This window comes from Opisthorchis viverrini (genome assembly GCF_000715545.1).
Source record: "Opisthorchis viverrini unplaced genomic scaffold opera_v5_92, whole genome shotgun sequence".
NCBI lineage: Eukaryota > Metazoa > Platyhelminthes > Trematoda > Opisthorchiida > Opisthorchiidae > Opisthorchis > Opisthorchis viverrini.
Window position 1 is genome coordinate 634,722 of NW_008751748.1, and position 18,694 is coordinate 653,415.

At 41.2% G+C, this 18,694-nt stretch overlaps 1 protein-coding gene across 1 annotated transcript in view; it reads left to right on the forward strand.

Moving 5' to 3' along the window:
- Window positions 1-18,694, forward strand: part of T265_05092 (hypothetical protein) — a gene marked incomplete at both ends in the record, with an annotated part of 51,899 nt that overhangs the window by 11,499 nt on the left and 21,706 nt on the right. Inside the window, 9 exons of the mRNA XM_009170009.1 lie at window positions 249-509; window positions 549-653; window positions 2,026-2,175; window positions 4,095-4,289; window positions 4,326-4,385; window positions 12,250-12,582; window positions 14,143-14,475; window positions 17,302-17,553; window positions 17,602-17,715. Of these exons, the coding sequence (XP_009168273.1) occupies window positions 249-509; window positions 549-653; window positions 2,026-2,175; window positions 4,095-4,289; window positions 4,326-4,385; window positions 12,250-12,582; window positions 14,143-14,475; window positions 17,302-17,553; window positions 17,602-17,715 (1,803 nt within the window). The remainder of the gene's footprint in view (window positions 1-248; window positions 510-548; window positions 654-2,025; window positions 2,176-4,094; window positions 4,290-4,325; window positions 4,386-12,249; window positions 12,583-14,142; window positions 14,476-17,301; window positions 17,554-17,601; window positions 17,716-18,694) is intronic.

An 18,694-nucleotide genomic window follows, 5' to 3' on the forward strand; every position in this document is an offset into this window, starting at 1 on the left:
AATGAGATCAACAACAATGGTGCAGTAACTCTAGTCAGACACCTCCCTCAATCCGCAGTTTTACCGAGAGCACCTAGTTATCTTCTACCCTTGGCTCATGCTCCGGATTGGTGGTTGTTTCAACTTTGAAGAATTTAAATGGCACGATTTATCCGCACCGTTCCTATTCCAATGTAACGGCGCTATTTTATCATGACTCCGTATTGTGCACCCGGAATAAATCATTGTTTACATTCCCCCCAATATAGGTGAAAGTTACGTGTACCTTCCTAGCATGGCAGAGACTATGGGGCAACCACAGTCTGGTGATTGACATATTAGAATGTCTACGAGCCGATGAGTTGAAAACTAGTTCCCGTATGCAGGAATTTCACAAACATCCCGGAAAATCAATCAGATTCACAAAGATCTATCAAGAAATTATCAACGACATTGGTGAACAATTGAAACGGAAAAGCCAATTGCCTTCTGATGCACTGTACGTTGAGGATTTCCGTTTTGTGGAAAATGTAGGAGCTTGTTCGCAGTTGATGAGGATTGACTTGTAGGAATCCAAAGAGAAAATGGCAGTCTTGGAATATAGATGGAACCGTACTGGATGTCCACAGGAAGAAACCCCTAACTTCAAAGAATGCTTCGGAAAACTACCCAAAGTAAGCGACACTTAAAGATAGTTAGGAGTATACTTGTTGAATGTGTACTCACGGGGCGAAATTTCTTCAGCTGTTGTCCTTATTGGTTAGATGTCCCAATTTGACGCAAATGCAATTCCTTTTTGGGATTACAGTATGATTCGTTTAGAACCAAGCTAAACTTCATTGTACCAGGAACTGTCAGGTTTATTCTACTGGCCCAAATATCTTTCTCATGACTGGTGTGATCTTTCGTTCTTTGAGCGCTTACCTGCTCTTAACTGTTTTGAAAGGAATCTCTTGCGATTTTACAAACAACTACAATTAATTGTAATTGGAGATTACAAAACCGACATGACGGGATGAGTTCTACAAAAGGTTTGGGAAGTTACATAAACGTTTTCAGGGAAGAAGCGGGACTAGGAAACAAAGGTTGTTCAAATTTTCGAAGAATTGTCCAAATTGAAGCAAACCAAAACATTACAAGTATAGTTGAAGTAAACACAATACACTACTTATAAAGAGACTCCGTGCTGCTATTTCCCACTGCTACTCAGTCAAACTGAGGTTAGGACCACAAGTTGAGCAGAAAGTAGGTTCATGTGGGAGAACAGGTGTGAGGTTCTGATGAAACAAGTAGTGTGAACCGCTGCTGTTTTGCTGAAATTATTCATTCTTTCGCTTAGTCGTGACTACTTTGTTAACGGAATCTGATCATCACCGTCATCAGTACCGTGATTCAGTGCTCGGTTTTTCACTTTACAAGCTTACTTTTAAACTAACGGTTCGAATTCTTCTGTATTAAGGCAAAACCCATCATGTTTCTGTACATCTGATCCTACTATACAGATCGCCTTTCATCGTTAATGTGTTAGGTATATTTGTTGCTGACCCACCGTGACGGGGTATTCGGTCGAACAATTTTACGGTAGGGTGCATAGCTTTCAAGTGGGGGCCCGTTATTTCCAAAGACTGTGTTTGTCCTTTTCTACCTAAAACAGTTTCAGCTCCATCACTCAGGAGAAAAGTTCCAATTCATGTCCGCTCGCTACGCCATAGCTAAGAGGCTTCTTAAATGATTGGAACTGTTACTTATTGTACGGTTATTTTTGTTAATGCGTCGAAGTGATCATAGAAATACAAACCACAATGTTCTACAAATATCGCCGATGTGCACCTGACGGTTTGACACAAAATCAGACTGCATTTTAGTCTTCCGATGGATCGCAGTTCATATTGGAATGGAGAAAGCTGCTGTCCTATTTACTGAATTTACCAGTTGTCAAAATATTTCCAAAAATATGCTTAAAGAGTGTTTCAAATGATTTATCCAACTGCTCTTCATCTGGTTCTCTGATGTTTCAATCTTTTTACTTTAACTGTTCTTCACTAGGATACTTTACTCACTTGCGCGGCTGAGTTCGAATGGCCATATCGAGTGAATGAAAGCTGGTTGAAATTCCCGAACTGCTCTTGGACACCACTTGTGTCACTGGAACATGAACTCTATTCATTTAGGCGGCTATCTAGTGCATGTAACAGTGTGAGTTGAATTTGTCTCATTTCAATAAATATTGATCACTCTGAACCACGCAGAACTGTTTGTGCTTTTGTGACCTTATTGATAAGGCAGTGAATGCAATGAACCGGCTGATTCTGGCCGTCCTCCTGTCTGGTAGTTTCTGGGTTGAATAACCTTGAGGAGTGATGTTGCGGCCTCAATAATGGGAATACTCCGGACAGATGATTGCATTTGAAAGACAGTTCTTGGCATGGCTGACCAAACTAACGTTGGAAATAGTCTAACATAACACATCTTTTGATGCCGCAATTATGTACTTTACAGAGATGCACATTAAGATTGGAATTAGGTTATATGGTGAAAAAAATTACTGAAACAAAAATAACTAAAACCGAGATTATAATCAGTAATCCCTTTGAGGAGCTAACATGTTTGAAAAATGAAAGTCATCCGTTTTTTGGGAGGAACCCCTTCTGTTGAGAACAAACAATCCAAAAATTTAAGGAATATCTGATTTATAGGACAAAAAACCTGTCCGAAGAAATCAATTCCCGTGTAAATTTTCGCAGCCTTGTTTCTTATAGCATGCGATTTGTTTTTAGCGTTTCATGTATCTAGAATTATATTTGCCGGAAACCACACTTTAGATCTTTGAATCACGGAACTGTGACACACTACAACATTCCATTTTGTATTCGGTTTCGTCCTGTCACATTTTCATCCTTTTCGTCCCTTGGTTCCTTCCAAGATGCCACAGAAATCAAAACATCATGTAGCAAACCAATTATTAGGATCGATCAATGACTTCGCGTTCTCCGAGTGTTAGCGGATTAAAAGGGTTTCTAGACGGGTGAATAACGTTTCACTCAGTAGTGCTAGAACTGACGAACTCAGCCAACGTAGAGATACAACGCTTAAACAATATCCGATGATTTCCTTAGGTATTCTATGAGTATATACAGTGTCTGTTAAGAAATATGTGCTCTTGGAGGCGTTTGAGCTGAATTTGCGTTCTCTCAGACAGTGTGGAAACTGAAGGTTTCATTCTATCCTTCGGGTTCTTCATGCATGTCGAAGACTAATGCATACTTCAACCGTGTCAGCCACATTGTTGAATTTCGTATGCAAACTACTATGATAATCACGATTCCAATATGGCATTACACAATAATCATAATTCTTTCAGAAGGGTTTGGTAAACAATCGATGGGCTTATAGCTTGGCAAAGTTTCGCTTTTGACCAAGCTCTTCTGAAACAATGATCTTTCAGTCGGTTTTAAATTTTCTCCCATAATGTTCTTGCTTATTTCTCAAAGCAAAGAAAAGGCGAGGCATTTATTCGAGCTAGAAATAAAATTTGTCAGAAATCACAGTAGATTCGTTCTTCCCTGGAGAAACTAACCAACCAGTGCAACAAAAAAGATCATCCCAGTAGAAGGTTTTACTAGTCAGTAGAGTTGTCTTCCTCTAAACGTATTACTTTTTAGAAGAGGCCAAATGCGGTTCTGCACTGGATGCATCTGACGGTGGTAAAGATCTTTGCAGAATAGCCCACTTTGCGAAGAGATCGTCTCAGGTTGTACCCTTGTTATGACCGCTCCGGAGGAGTTTTTCTAATGGCTAGTTTACCGCCTGTGACGGAGCTATTAATTTTGACACCTACAAATAAGTAGTAGTAGAGTGGTTAAGGGAGCCATCTCGCCGAAGCTAATGGACAAATTTGGTCCCCTATTCTCTTTCGTAAAAGGCTTATCAATCACTGGTTAACTCCAAGAGTTTCTTTTCGTTAACAAAGCCACAAGTCCGAATGATACAAGTGATTGTATAAACAAAATATAATCACCCACTTAAATGCTTTCATGAGATGATACCACTGCTGCACTGCCACTGAGTTTCAGTAAATTTTCCTATATACATGTATACATTACTTTTCTATACAGCGACTTCCAATCGTGCAACCAAGATTTACAGAAAGAAAGTTGTCGTGGCACATCAGACAGACTGAGGAGGTAATGTCACTTCAACCACAGGACCAGGAGTGGATGTTCCCATTGATCAATCAAGCCTATCAGGAAAAAGGAAGAAACCGTTGGTACTATGCCCGGGTTGAAGAAGTCATCGATCTTCGAAGACTGGTACTGTTTGTTTTGGTTTAAGACTTACTCCCGCAGGTTGAACCCACCGAAGTACTTCAGTTCACAGCCAGGCTCAAAGGTGACTACGGAGAACATGTAAGTATTTTCTCCACTTTGTTTGACTGAACCTATGAAAACGACCGTCGAATGGGCTGAGCATAGGTAACATATTTTATGATGCCAATAGATGATCTGTGGACGGTGTCTGTGGAAACAAACCAAAATAAAATTTCCTTTTAACCACTACTACCAGTATATGAAAAAGTCAGATGTTTATACGAATGGCTGGCATCCAAAACGAATTTATCGATTAGCTTTGGTCAGGCCATTGGTATTCTGCACGTAGTTCAATTTCAGAGAACGTTTGCAGGCCATATGGACTAAGTTGTGCATATGTAATGCAAAAAAGGATACTTATTCCAGAGTCATCATAAAAGAAAGGGGTAAATATTTCCTAGCGAATCATCTTGCTCAAACACTTTGACAAAGAGTAAAGTACTTCTAAAAAGCAGAACGATATGTTTGAATAATAGAGGGCGTCAGAATCTTTTCGAGGTAAACGGATTAAACGGGGTGTGCGAAGGTGAAATGCCAGTCGGGCACCCGTGGGACAAGGTGTGAGCGAGGTGCAGACGCCCTAAGAAATAAACGCTTACCCGAACACAGGTGAACAATAAGGGATAAGGGATTGCAGGAGAGCACCTGATAGATAACGAACAGGAAACCGGTAATAAGTAGAACGAATGTATCAGCTGCCACGAAACGGAATCACGGCAGTGCTTATCCGTGAGATCTTGGATAACATGAACCTGCTTCCTCAACCAGCATTCTTCAAAGAAAATTTCGCTTTGCCCTAATGGCTACAGCTTGCTTTCCATAACCAGGCAGTATTTATTGTAAAACCTAGAACGAAAGTATGTGGCAACTCGTGTAGTCGTAAACGTAGCAGAAAAACAGGCACTTAAATCCTCCCGGAAGACTTTTGGACCAAAAGCTGACTAGAGTCATACCTCCCCCAAAAACGTGCTGTCTCTCTCAAAAGACCCCAGATTCAAGCCGAACAGTTGGGTAGGTTAAGGTGAGCGAGAATCGGAGTGACAATCAAAGCCACTGGGAATCATTCTCTTACTTTAGGGTACTAGATTTCAGCATGGAATTCAGGTGAAAGAACAAACATTAAGCGTCAATGGTATGACATTTGGTGCACCCTTTTGACACCTGTTAGGAAAGAGGGCAGTTCACAGATACTGAAACGAAAAATACACAGTGTTTTCAGAATATGCCATCGTTTGATTCTTTGTGAGGATTAATTAGTAGTCTATGTTTCTCAACTTAAGGTACCTTTCTTCAAGGGCTTGTTCTTTACCTTACGATTTATTGCAACCGACTGGTCTCTGTGGGCCTAATGCGCATTCCGTCCTGTCGCCTGGTTCCCATGATGGCTTTAGAATATTAAGTAAACTACTCGTTAATACTGTGAGGCCTATATTACCTGAAAACGGGAAGGCTTGTGATGGTGACAATAAGAAAGCCTTAACTTTCGGAGTAATCTATTCTAGTACGAATCGGTTTGGCACCCTAATAATACTTGAGTCAATACTTGTTGAACGATAAGCAACGCACAGATTACCGCAGTTCATCAAGCTGCATCATTTAAATACGCATACTACAGTTTCTACTAATACACTAATCTGCATACTATTTTGGTTGTGACGTGAGACTTAACTGGAACCCAACTGAATCTCTTATTTTTGGTGCTCATCCTCAAATAAATGTGCTGCATCAGGCCACCGATAGCTTCATTGAGGCGATATTCGAGGTATCGCAGTACATGGTACGTAGACAGTATACTACTCACAAGGTTGCTGATAAAAACCACATCGGTGAACACTTCACCGAATTTGCTGACTAGTGGTAGTGGGAAGTATGCTATCAGACGTCAGAGATTCTTGGGGATTTTGTACAGTACAAGTGGATGAAAGTTTTCAGGCAGCGTTCTACGTGAAAATGTTTATGTTAATTAATTTTGCTAGAACTTTAGGTTGCTTGATAATCCCGACAACTTTAGGAGTAAAATGCTGTTAAAACCTATGCTGTTACCAGTAATTAATCTGAACTTGCATTCTTTATTGTCCGGAGTGAGTACTTCATCATTAACCAAATCTTAATAATGGCTTGATGAAGACAGCCGATGTTACTTGCCCCTTTTTAAGTGATATAGGCAGTTTAGCAGTGCTTGATCTGTGAGATTTTTTGTGGGGCATGGAAAACACATAAGACGCAGATCCCTTCGAACTTTCTTTGTATTCCGGAAGTTTTCTTTCTGGATCGAAACTTCCATGCGGCTAAACAGACTCAGATACAATCCATTTGCCATACAAGATCAATGTGCAATACTTTTCGTAGGAGAATCAGAACACCTATTTTACTGGTTCTAAGGATGCGGGGGTTCAGTAGCATCGTTTGAATTAAAATTCTAAACGTGCAAAACTGTCGACACAATGATAGAACGATGGGTGGAACATAAATATCCTCCAAAAGAGAGGAGCGGCCGATCAGTATGAACTGTCTACTGCTGAACTCACAAAAGAACAATCAAAAAAGACCATTCCATTCAAAGACTGGTTTATTTTTGCTGCATTTGCAGCATTCATTCCGATGGAAAATGTCAAGGAAGATTGAATGCATTATAATCAAATACCATAATGAGCACCGTAGTATTCAACCACTGAGTTGAATCCCCTATTTGAATTGACCTGTTGGAAAGAATGGACCCTAGTTTTCACCCAAAATGTTAAGTGTTTGAAATCGTGCTTTGTTGGACTGAATCATCATTGCGCTCGAATTCCAACAGTAAAATTCAAGTTGTACCTGATTTGTGAAACAACCAATCAAATGGCCAAAAAATGCAGTAGCGTGAGCCGAAATGAACCACTCTACAGTACGGGCTAACAGCTTTCTTCAGTCTTAAGACAATGACCAGCTAATGCGTTACCAAAGGGATACAGGCTGGCTATTTTGCAACATTCCATCCGCATACGCCAATCCGATCCACTTTACGACATAAAATTACGTCGTTTTGCTTGACCTAACAAAAACCACGAATTCCACACCACATTGTTTTCTGACTTGCCATTAACTGCAATACCGGTGGAAGCATGACTGATGGATGTCCGTTAATTTTGAGACTCGACCTCTCCTGTCCTCCACCGTGACCTTTCACCGTTTGTCCGTTTTCCCGATCCTTTTACCATTCTGCAACTAGGCTGACGATCAGGCGACGTCAGTGTGCTAGAAATAACAATTAAGGTTGAAAACTCATTTGTCTAATCCCAGATAAAGTAAACGAATACAACTGCAACTGAATTATCAAAGACATTCCAAGCGTATTTTGTAAGGGTACCGTGAAATTTTCCTCTCCGTCCTGTTTTGTAAGTATTTTTTCAGCCCGGATGAAATTCCTTCATTTTTGGAGTCAGCAAATGTCCTTTTTGCAGTACTGGCCAGCAGATTTCCTTGAAACAAGCGAGCCATGGAAATTTCCATGTCCCAAAAGCCTCCATGCAGAAGGGGAGTTTTCTCTACAGGGGCCAACTTTCGGTGGACCACCATATGTAGATTCTTCCGAGCAGACCACACCAACATTGAGGGATGCAACGTATTGCATATGTCCTTAAACGTTTATAATGCCCTGGTCTTTTCATGAAATTCATTACCTAAGGTAGCCCATACCAGCGACTTGCTTATAGGTTTTAAGGGAAAGGTCAGGGGCACTAAGGGGCTTTCATGTTGTCCGGGTTACCCAACTGCAGCTTTTTCATCGTTAGAGTAGTGCCACTCGGGTCTTTTAGAAGCGCAGGGCAGGGTGTGCGAAAACACTTGTGATATAAAATTAGAAAGTTGTGAGTGAGTGAGGTGATCATAATTTAGATACTTTGCTTCCATGGAGGTGGAGAACAAGGATTGGTCAATCGAGTGATTTCCCAGTTCGACCTGGGGGTGTTTCTACTTTAGCCTTTGAAATCGCATCAGAGTGCGGAACGAGATATCCTTCTGCTTAGCACTTTTTGTTTGTTGGTTTATCGAACTATCGACACCCCAAATCAGAGGCTCTGAGTGAAGAACTTCATAGGTTTCTTATAATCTAGGCAGTGGTACCTCTGCGGATGATGCTGTGAGAAGCCTGCCACCTTGGCTATTTTACCAACATACCAGCTACAACGGTCTGCTTTCAAAATGTGTCATGTGAAAGCTAAGCATTTCATACCTCTTATGGCAACTACACACGTAAATACCTACCTATATGTTCGCTTTGAAAGCCATGGTACCGAAAGATCAGCACCTAGAATTGCATCTGTACCGAATTCCGTCGAACAAGCCTATAGGGGCATGGCTTCGGGTTGAGATTGTGATAAGGAGTAACGGGCTGGAGTCAAAAAAGAGGCACAGAACAAGGGGTGCCGAATAGCTTAAACTGTCGGACAGAATTGCATATTAGAGAACGAAGACGCATCAAGGGAAATCGGAATTGCTGCAGTATAATCATGAACGGCTAAAGAGTTTGCAATTCAAATACAGATTTCTGTATGAGGAAGTATAAAAGAGATTGGGTGTTCCGCTAGACTGTTGACGATGTGCACCCAGCGAGACAAATGGTCACTCCATCGTAGGCAAAAATTGGATTCGTTCATCAGTCTGCAATGAAAATCAGGCTTCGTTTGAAATACACACCAAAGTGACAAGTACCGAGACGGACGAGAAAATGAAATAGCCTTGGCCATTGCAGCCCACATTTTGTAGATATTGAGGTTAAAATCCAGGAAATCTGTCCGGGCAATTTTAAGATTGCAGACTTCGCCAACATCTAACTGAACGTTGTTTCAAACAGAATACCTCTATGTTGTTAAGATACTGGCCGATTTTTTCAATTTATCGTCAGATATTCAACAAGTATTGTTGAATAGGCCAAGATCTTGGTTATCGATGTGTTGCATACGAAAGTGCGATATCCCTAACTGACCATTTTTGACACAGTATCTTCATTTAATTGACGAGGAACAATCAATATGGCCCGCGATAATCTCTTCTGGTTGGCACCACATAAATAGTTGAATCACAACAGCACACATCAAAGCAATCTAGGATTTTGGTTCGTAGTAGTCTTCCCCAAAAAATAAGGATCAGTCGCAGGAAAAGACCAAATTTGTTGTTCCCGAAGGTATTTCTTCGCACAAGAAGTGCGTTGTAGCGAGAAATACTTTAATATCGGTTTAAGGTAGGACCATCGGAGGTTTTTCCTGAAGATAGTTTTAACACCATGCTACGCGACAACACTGGTTTAGCCTTGAGCACGAAACACAGAAGGGTAAGAAAGACTGACCCACAATACCGGTGGAGTAACTGCACTGTATGCCAGTTAACGGCAAGTAGAAGAAACCTGCACAAAGTGTGCACCTTCTGAACTTTAGAACCATTAGCTGTTCTTCCAAGGTTACCTCACACATTTTCACTACAAGATCTCGTAGTTCAGCAAGAACCATCGAATTATTTTCCCCCTTTTTAGCTGTTTCCAGACGTTTTATCGGTAGTTGCTGGCGAATACTGCTTATGTGGTACTTATAATACTACAGTACCACAATAAGTAGCTGCGGTTTGTATCAGTACATTGCAAAAGACGTAATTACCGATAATGGATGAGAATACTCCCAAGAAAGTCAAGACAGAGAGAACAGAACTCATCTGTAATTGCAGGTATATCTTTAGACGCGTCAACAGGCACAGTGTGACATACTTTTCTAAACTAGCCTCTTCATTACAACCATACCTCTTGACAGTTGATTACTCTATCGATAGTTATCACTAAACAGATTGCATCCACAAAATTTCTTGAGTTCTTCTGAGTACCCAGTCCATATGGCCAGGCAGCCGTGTTTATGAAATGTGCAGAACAAACGGCATATATGAGTTGTCGTCAGTCGACCGTGGCACTGTAACCAGACTTCACACCACACGTGGAAAAGACGTGCACTGGAGATTTAGAGAATAAGATACACCTGCAAACTACTTGTAAGTAGCCAGTTTCCTGTCCGCCTGGTTGAAATTCACATGGAGCTCAGCCCGAAATCCACTCGGCTCGAAACTCCTCACTCCGTGACCCAATGGGTAATGTAGACTTGAGACAAAGAAGAGAGTTTCGCTCCCGATTTGCGTATGAAATGGAACCCTGATTTGTATAGTTTATGCACTGCAATCTATTTTCAGTAAGTTTCTCCGGTGAATTGCTGAAAGTTTCCTTCTGGTCAAAATTTAATTTTGCTTGATGGGCATTAAGTGCTACCACTTTGCTGTGAGCAAAATGGGACTTTTCTAGACCGTTGATTGCCACAAAGCATTATCAGTTGTACTAGTGCTTTTTCACAGCGTCATGTAAAGCTATCAGGTACAACCAGTGAACCTGCTCCTTCTGTGGTAACTAAATCGTTGTTGCATGTCAGTGTTCTGTAGGTATTCCGCACTAGTTCTATATAATGGAACAAATGTATTATTTTTTGTGACACCAAATTGGTCTCCAGTTCTTGGCTATCTGTTTCACCTACATTTAATAACCTCTCTCGTAGTTCAGCAAGAACCATCGAATTATTTTCCCCCTTTTTAGCTGTTTCCAGACGTTTTATCGGTAGTTGCTGGCGAATACTGCTTATGTGGTACTTATAATACTACAGTACCACAATAAGTAGCTGCGGTTTGTATCAGTACATTGCAAAAGACGTAATTACCGATAATGGATGAGAATACTCCCAAGAAAGTCAAGACAGAGAGAACAGAACTCATCTGTAATTGCAGGTATATCTTTAGACGCGTCAACAGGCACAGTGTGACATACTTTTCTAAACTAACCTCTTCATTACAACCATACCTCTTGACAGTTGATTACTCTATCGATAGTTATCACTAAACAGATTGCATCCACAAAATTTCTTGAGTTCTTCTGAGTACCCAGTCCATATGGCCAGGCAGCCGTGTTTATGAAATGTGCAGAACAAACGGCATATATGAGTTGTCGTCAGTCGACCGTGGCACTGTAACCAGACTTCACACCACACGTGGAAAAGACGTGCACTGGAGATTTAGAGAATAAGATACACCTGCAAACTACTTGTAAGTAGCCAGTTTCCTGTCCGCCTGGTTGAAATTCACATGGAGCTCAGCCCGAAATCCACTCGGCTCGAAACTCCTCACTCCGTGACCCAATGGGTAATGTAGACTTGAGACAAAGAAGAGAGTTTCGCTCCCGATTTGCGTATGAAATGGAACCCTGATTTGTATAGTTTATGCACTGCAATCTATTTTCAGTAAGTTTCTCCGGTGAATTGCTGAAAGTTTCCTTCTGGTCAAAATTTAATTTTGCTTGATGGGCATTAAGTGCTACCACTTTGCTGTGAGCAAAATGGGACTTTTCTAGACCGTTGATTGCCACAAAGCATTATCAGTTGTACTAGTGCTTTTTCACAGCGTCATGTAAAGCTATCAGGTACAACCAGTGAACCTGCTCCTTCTGTGGTAACTAAATCGTTGTTGCATGTCAGTGTTCTGTAGGTATTCCGCACTAGTTCTATATAATGGAACAAATGTATTATTTTTTGTGACACCAAATTGGTCTCCAGTTCTTGGCTATCTGTTTCACCTACATTTAATAACCTCAGTCAAATATACAATAATTCTTTTCCTGCGCTCTGATTATTTTACGTAAGAATATTATAACTAATAATATATGTCGAATGGTAGGCACGTCCGGAGATACCAGTGGCAGAGACCATTTGTCTGTTCTGGAGCATATTTACCTCTCAGTGGTGTCTTTTCTAGAAAGAGTCAGCTTGGTTTGGGAAAACCTATCCATTTACTTCAACCTTACGCCAACTTCCGAAATTATAAACGCAATTTGCCGTTTTCATTTTCGCAGATTTTTTGCAAGATGACTTTTTTCGTTGAGAATAAAACAATTCAAGTTAAGGATTGTGAAAATAAGCGTGATTGGACTCCAAAGGTTTCTGGACTGCTTTCTGAAGACGAGAAATCTCAGCCCTGGTTCATTCGAATGCTGGATTTGCTCACCGAACTGTTTGGTGAAATCAATCCCCTCGAAACCCCGTTCACTTTGTCTAAAGTTGAGCATGCTGTTAAGAGGCCCGTCAGAGAAAATCAAGTGAACACAACTTTGCTGCAATTGACAGTGAATTTCAAATCATCTAGATGTCAGTGGGCTATGACTTACTCAAACTGTGACCCCGACAAGGTGAGGAAAGCATTGACCCTAATCATTTCTAGTAGTTTTAGGTTCAAAGAAGCACATTTTATTTGTCCTGTACAAAGAGAGTTAGAGTAAAATTGTATACATTGTAAGATGTCTTACTATATACCCCGAAGTCGTATATTGACACAAGTCTTCACGAAGTGAAATGAGCCCCGCTAATGGCGCGATCCAAAGAAGAAGTGACGTCTTCCTGGTAAGCCTACAACAGTCTTCTCCATCAGTTAGAATTTGCTGTGAAATCTGCTGGAATACGGCTGTTTCTACATAAAGTAGCAGATGGTTTCACTGAAGTGTGTGGCGATTTTGACCATTTGTGACTTGTTTGTAGGAAACCATCAGCAGCGTCATGCTTCACAAGACGCATCTCACAGCTAATTTTGGCAAGTAACCATTCTAGCACTCGTTAAGGATACTGATCCGAATCCACCGTTTGGTCCAGTCGAATAGTGATTGCATACATGAGCATCACCATTCACTTTTCTGTCGACACTAATAAGGGCAGCTCACGATTGGGGTCTGACAGATTTGATAACTCCAAATTGTTGAAGAGCTTTTAATTCCACATCCACAGCTTCGACAGCTTCGTACACCACAAGATGTTTCTGTCTATAAACCAGTCTGTTTTATATCACACCCTCATTAAGAACAGATTTCTCACAAATTTTCTGATGAACCAAGGAGAAAGGCTCATCAGTTATCATCAAAAAGACTTCCTGGGTCAAAAGTTGATGTGATATCCGAAGCATACTATGTAATTCTTTACAACCGGCTTTCTCGAATGGCATCCATCTTATCTAGGATGAGAGGAAACCTTCGACTAGCACACAGCAACCATTGGATTTCAGAACAGTTACCGCTGCTCCATGAGCGAGAAACTGTATTCCTTCAGTCCTGGTAAATAACTGGGCTCAACACTCGATCAGACTTCGAATCAGTCGTAGTCTGTGTGAGCAGAGAGGCGTGTAGAACCAAGAGGTAAAGACAGGTAAAAGGCTAGTGTAAAGGGACGTAGAAAAGTCGTTTCAACTGGTCTTCAAAACATGCTTTGAGTTGCTAAGTTATGTTGTTTCTAGACGGGGGATCGACGGTGCTCTTGTCTGGTCAATCCATATTCTGTCCTGGCACTTGAATGGTGATCAGATCTGTCTGCTCTGATGTTATAGGTCAGGTACATTCAGCGTGCGATGGTAGAGTAGTAGAAACACACTGATCTTCCTAGCCCAGCGTCCGTCACAGTCAGATATGTGCACTGCTGGTGAACACTAATTAAAAAGACACTGGAGTCCAGTGCTTGGTCCCTTTGATGTGCACCCAACAGAAGAATTGAGTAGAGAACAGAATAATATCCACTCGAACAAAAGAGGTGCGCTTACAAGTTTTGTAAATGACCAAGCTTTTAAAAAACCCGAGATCAGACTCTGGGCCCATTTGGTGTAAGACTTGCCGTGTGGAAACGACTTATCTTTAGACAAGCTTTACAGCCTGAGATATCCTTTTCTGATATTATTTTCTTTCAAACGCAACATTTGTTCCATTGAAAAGGAAAACATCGTTTGTGATGTGGTGGTCCGAAACAGCACAAGTATGCCACCAGAAACAGCACTGCCATCCGTATCTGACTGCTGGCATTCCGTCAAGCTCCCAATGCAGTCGGTCACCCGGTGGATCTCGCTTCATCCTGAACAACTAGCTGAACCGAAGTGGCGTGATCGCCTCAAGCAAGCCGTCCAAGTGCACAACAACAATTTTATTGATCCTCCAGATTACACACATTACTACGCGTCGGATGTTCACATCACGGCCTCTTCATCAGAAACCAAAGACACGACAATTATGTTTCAACTCATCTTGGAGATGCAAACACCTGTGAAAGAGGTAGGTAACAGTGCTATGCAATCTATCAGACGGAGAGTTGAATTTTTTACACACAATGTTACAAATTGCACAGCAGACAACCAGTTGACGGATAATGGCATGTGCTCAGCTTGACGACAACCTAAACGTAACCAACGTTCCTCCTTCGACTGAGACAAACCTCTGGTTTACATCCTAGAATCTCTGGTTGTGAAATATCTTCAACCGTACTTAGTTCTCATCCGAAAGTCTTTTCACTACCCAACGTTTATGAGTAATCTTCTTCAGACGATACAAACTTCATGAATCCTTCCTCTGAGAAAACGTCACTCGGGAAAGTAGTCAGCGTTGGAAATCTGTGATTAAACGGAACGGGCTTTTTGTCATTGACGGTGCTCTTGGTTGCAGCAAACAGGAACCTCTCGCTTATAGTATTATTCAACTGAATTTCTTGCACAAAAGCCACCTATTGTTTCAGTTGGAATGACGTTCAAGTTATAACCGATGAAAACTCTGGGTGGCCCGCCACCGGTTTTGTCATCCTTTGGATTTTCAGGCGAAATTCACTTGAGTTCCCCTATCGTGTCAAGTAACTTGGTCAACAGGTATGTATGGCATAGTGGGTACAATTTGTCGTTCAAGTAGGGAAGCGCTTGATGAAACTTTAACTGACCACACCCGCCTGATGAACTCTATCTAGTCGGTAGTGGGCTGTCCAAACTTTTCATCGGTCTGAGTAGTAGCTAAACGTTTATTAGATCTGCTATAATAAGGCTGCATTCATGAGGCACCTTTTTGAGCAACTCAGAGATGGCTGTGGTGTTGGAACACAGGACGTACCGTTTAAGTAATAGTGGAGCGGATGCCCTTGGCTGCTCAAGTACCACTCGAGAGCATGAAGAGTGGCACGATGTTCAACCGTGGTGTTGAGAGATTTGTAGAGATTTGTAGGATGCGCCGCGTCCTGTAGTGTTTTTCAACGTTCCTCCATAGGTTGCACAATGATATCACAGTTGAGGGCCAAGAGTCTTTGTCAAAAAATATCCTCTTCTATATACTAACTAATTAAGTCAAGAAGATCCATTATTTTAATGCCATTTTATGTTTTGAAGGCGTGGTGTATCCACTCATACTCTGTAGAAAAGATTGTTTGTTAGGGTGTGAATAATCCTGCTACATCTTGTTCATATGATGAGACAGTTTAAAGACTCATGAATAGTGAGAAGCCATTCTTTGTCCTCACGCCTTGACGGTAATTCCTAACTTGACTAAGGGGAACCTCCACCAGTGTGAGACAATTACCTGCATTTGGGCTCAACAGGTATATCCAAGCCGACGTTTGGTTTTCATGAAATTAATACCTAAATAAATCATTAGCCATCTAAGACAGGTCTCGGATGAGGCGTGATCCTGAGGTCAAAAATCTAAGATTGCCAACTACATTGAGGTGAAGTTCCCATTGTTTGAGCTTTGCGTTGGTGAATCGATCCCTAACATACTTAACCAACATAACCAACCTGAATAATTGAGCGGACCTATTCTTTTTCATAGATTCTCGCTAAAACGCCCGGAGGCATGATACAGCTGTACAATTCATATTGTGTAGCATCAGAAGTGTGCATTTCACGAAATACCAAGTATAGTTTGGCTTCATTTACGGGACGGAATCTCCATTCGAATTCCCAAATCTCTCCCCACTACTAAAAATCTACAGGTAGATCAGAGGAAGAATAGAACCCACCCGATGAGTGGAAGTTAAATCTAAGAATTCGTTGCTCGAGGAGCCAGTCAACGCGTGAGGCTACGTGATGTGGATCCCGTGATTGAATGATGAGCGGAGCTATATCCTATCTAAGTTTGAGGTAATCACACTGCTGGCCATTTGCTCATGGCCAGACGGATATGTGTCCAAACTAATAACGGGGAAGTCGCGGTTCGAGATCCCGGAGTTTCGTGGAAGGTACACTGCTGCTGATTCCCAATGAGTATGAAACAGCTGTAGAGTGCTTCCCGGCTTCTCAATATAGACTGGCTTCACTGATAGGACAAAATCTCCGATAAAATACTGCCAAAGCTCCTCAAGCTGCCAAAAGTGTTAACATCTCTAACCCTCAGAAAGGAAATGAGGATAGTCGGTTAGTTGGCAAATAAACCAATTAAGGTCTAAAGTTTTTGAAACTTGTTTTACCGGAATCTCTCGATAACACTATTTAGTGGCCCTTCAATTGTTGTGTTGTCGTTTTTTTGTTCTTACCATTTTAAGGGTGGTAAGCTAGATTAGTGACGCTTATCTTTCAGCCTCCTGCATTGATTTCGGAAGTAACGTGTTATCTGCTGACCAAAACTCACTCAACTCTATACACTGAAAGTGGCGTTGAGTGGAAGAAATTGGGTGGTCTTATAAGTGTTTATTCGTACAAAGTGCTACACGCTGCTGGGACCGCACTACCAAGTGCAGTAATTTTTTCACTCTGAGCCTTAGCCCACATCGCTTCTGAACATGCATATTTCGTAAATATTCAGGCTTCTGCATTAGCCGTCATATTTTCTCAAAAAGTGGTTCTATTGGTCCTTCGTGGAAACATGGTGAAGTCTTATTTTGACATGAGAGCTTCTTTTCCTGACTTAGATAGAACCTACGATGCTCTACATTGGAAGTCTTTCGAACTATTCTGAAGTAAATATGTTCGAAACAGGCTTACCGTCAGTGGCATTTTAATATGCTACCATTCACGCGTCTGTGCTCAAACGTTAAACGAATTCTCTGGATACTATCGGTTATAAGCCAAACTACTTCGTGTTTATTGCGTAGGAATTACACGCTGTTTACCGTCCTATTTTTCCTAGCACCGGTCCTGCCAAGTGGTGATAAAAGAGTCTCATGGAAAAACAATCGATTTTACCGTCTACAACTGCGAAGAGGAGTACTCTCTCACCGAAAAGAAACTTTCACCTGGCTTTCGACCAATGAGAAAAACTGAGGAAACTGCTGAGGCTTTTGTTCGATTGAAGAAACTAGCTGAAGCTAAAGCAAACCTAATTTTGACGGACACTTCCTTTTACCACAAACTGAGCCACATTCAAGAAAGCAGAATCAAGGTTGGTGGAAAGTGCTCCTTGCTGTTGATTTTCCTTCTTACAAAATAGGATGATGGTACAACGACAGTCGCATTTGAAATGATTCTGCTGAAAACTGACTGCAACCGAGTAAACAAGACAAATCGACGCGGTGATTCCAACTGCGCAGTTCAGGATTTTGCGGTAAGCTATAATCCATTCATTTTGTAATGGATGGCCATCATCAATGGCACATAAAATTGAAAAAAACTCACAAGGGTGTGTTGAAAGACGCAGTTTGTTATGGATCATATAACAAAAATTAATGCTCAATAAATACCGTTCGCTTGAGTTCATTATTCAACCTAGAGACTCATCGTATGAACCGAATGCAGACGGTTGTATACTCCTTCAGTAGTTTTAGTTAGTTCTTGGTGGAACCATGCCTCCATCAACGCAAATCAAGCAACTGTTTGAATTTATTGTGGCTGTTTGACTATGAATCACGCTTTCTAGCAGATTAGTCCGAGAAACACTGAAGTATGCAAAAAGATTACAGCTGTTCACGGGAGAGACGCGCCTCATGGATAAACCCAGGCGGACAGTTTGGTATCGCTAATTTTTGCATGGTTTTCAAATAAGACCAGGTGCATCAGTGGCACATGACAGTAGATGTGAAGTTGGCAGAATGATCCACTTTGCCTTACGGTGGTTTAAAGGCATTTGGTACTTGAATCCCTCACTATTGAATCACTCTCTCTGAGACCAAATATTGTTGCCACCACAGACAAAATCTGCTTGCCAGGTGAGACCACCTGCTCTAACTAAGAGTATATAACAGCACGTTTACGTAGTGACCCTCGTAACAAGTAAGTAATACTAATTGCGCAAATAACTGGTCGGATTTCAGACCAGTATTTCTAAAGGTTGGTTAGCAGTTGCAAAATGTTTCTGTCGTTACCAGAGTTTAAATCTTGAATAAGTGCATATCTAGTCAATCAGACACTTCGTAGGAAATTCGCAAGCTTCTGCTAACAAGAGGGCAACTTCAGGACACTGCAAAGTAGATCAGTGGAATAACATCACTTGGGTTGAAATTAGCAACTGTATAGGTCGTGTCTCAAGCACAAAGTGAAATTGTTTTTTTTATTTTATTTTTATATTTTTATATTATATTATATTT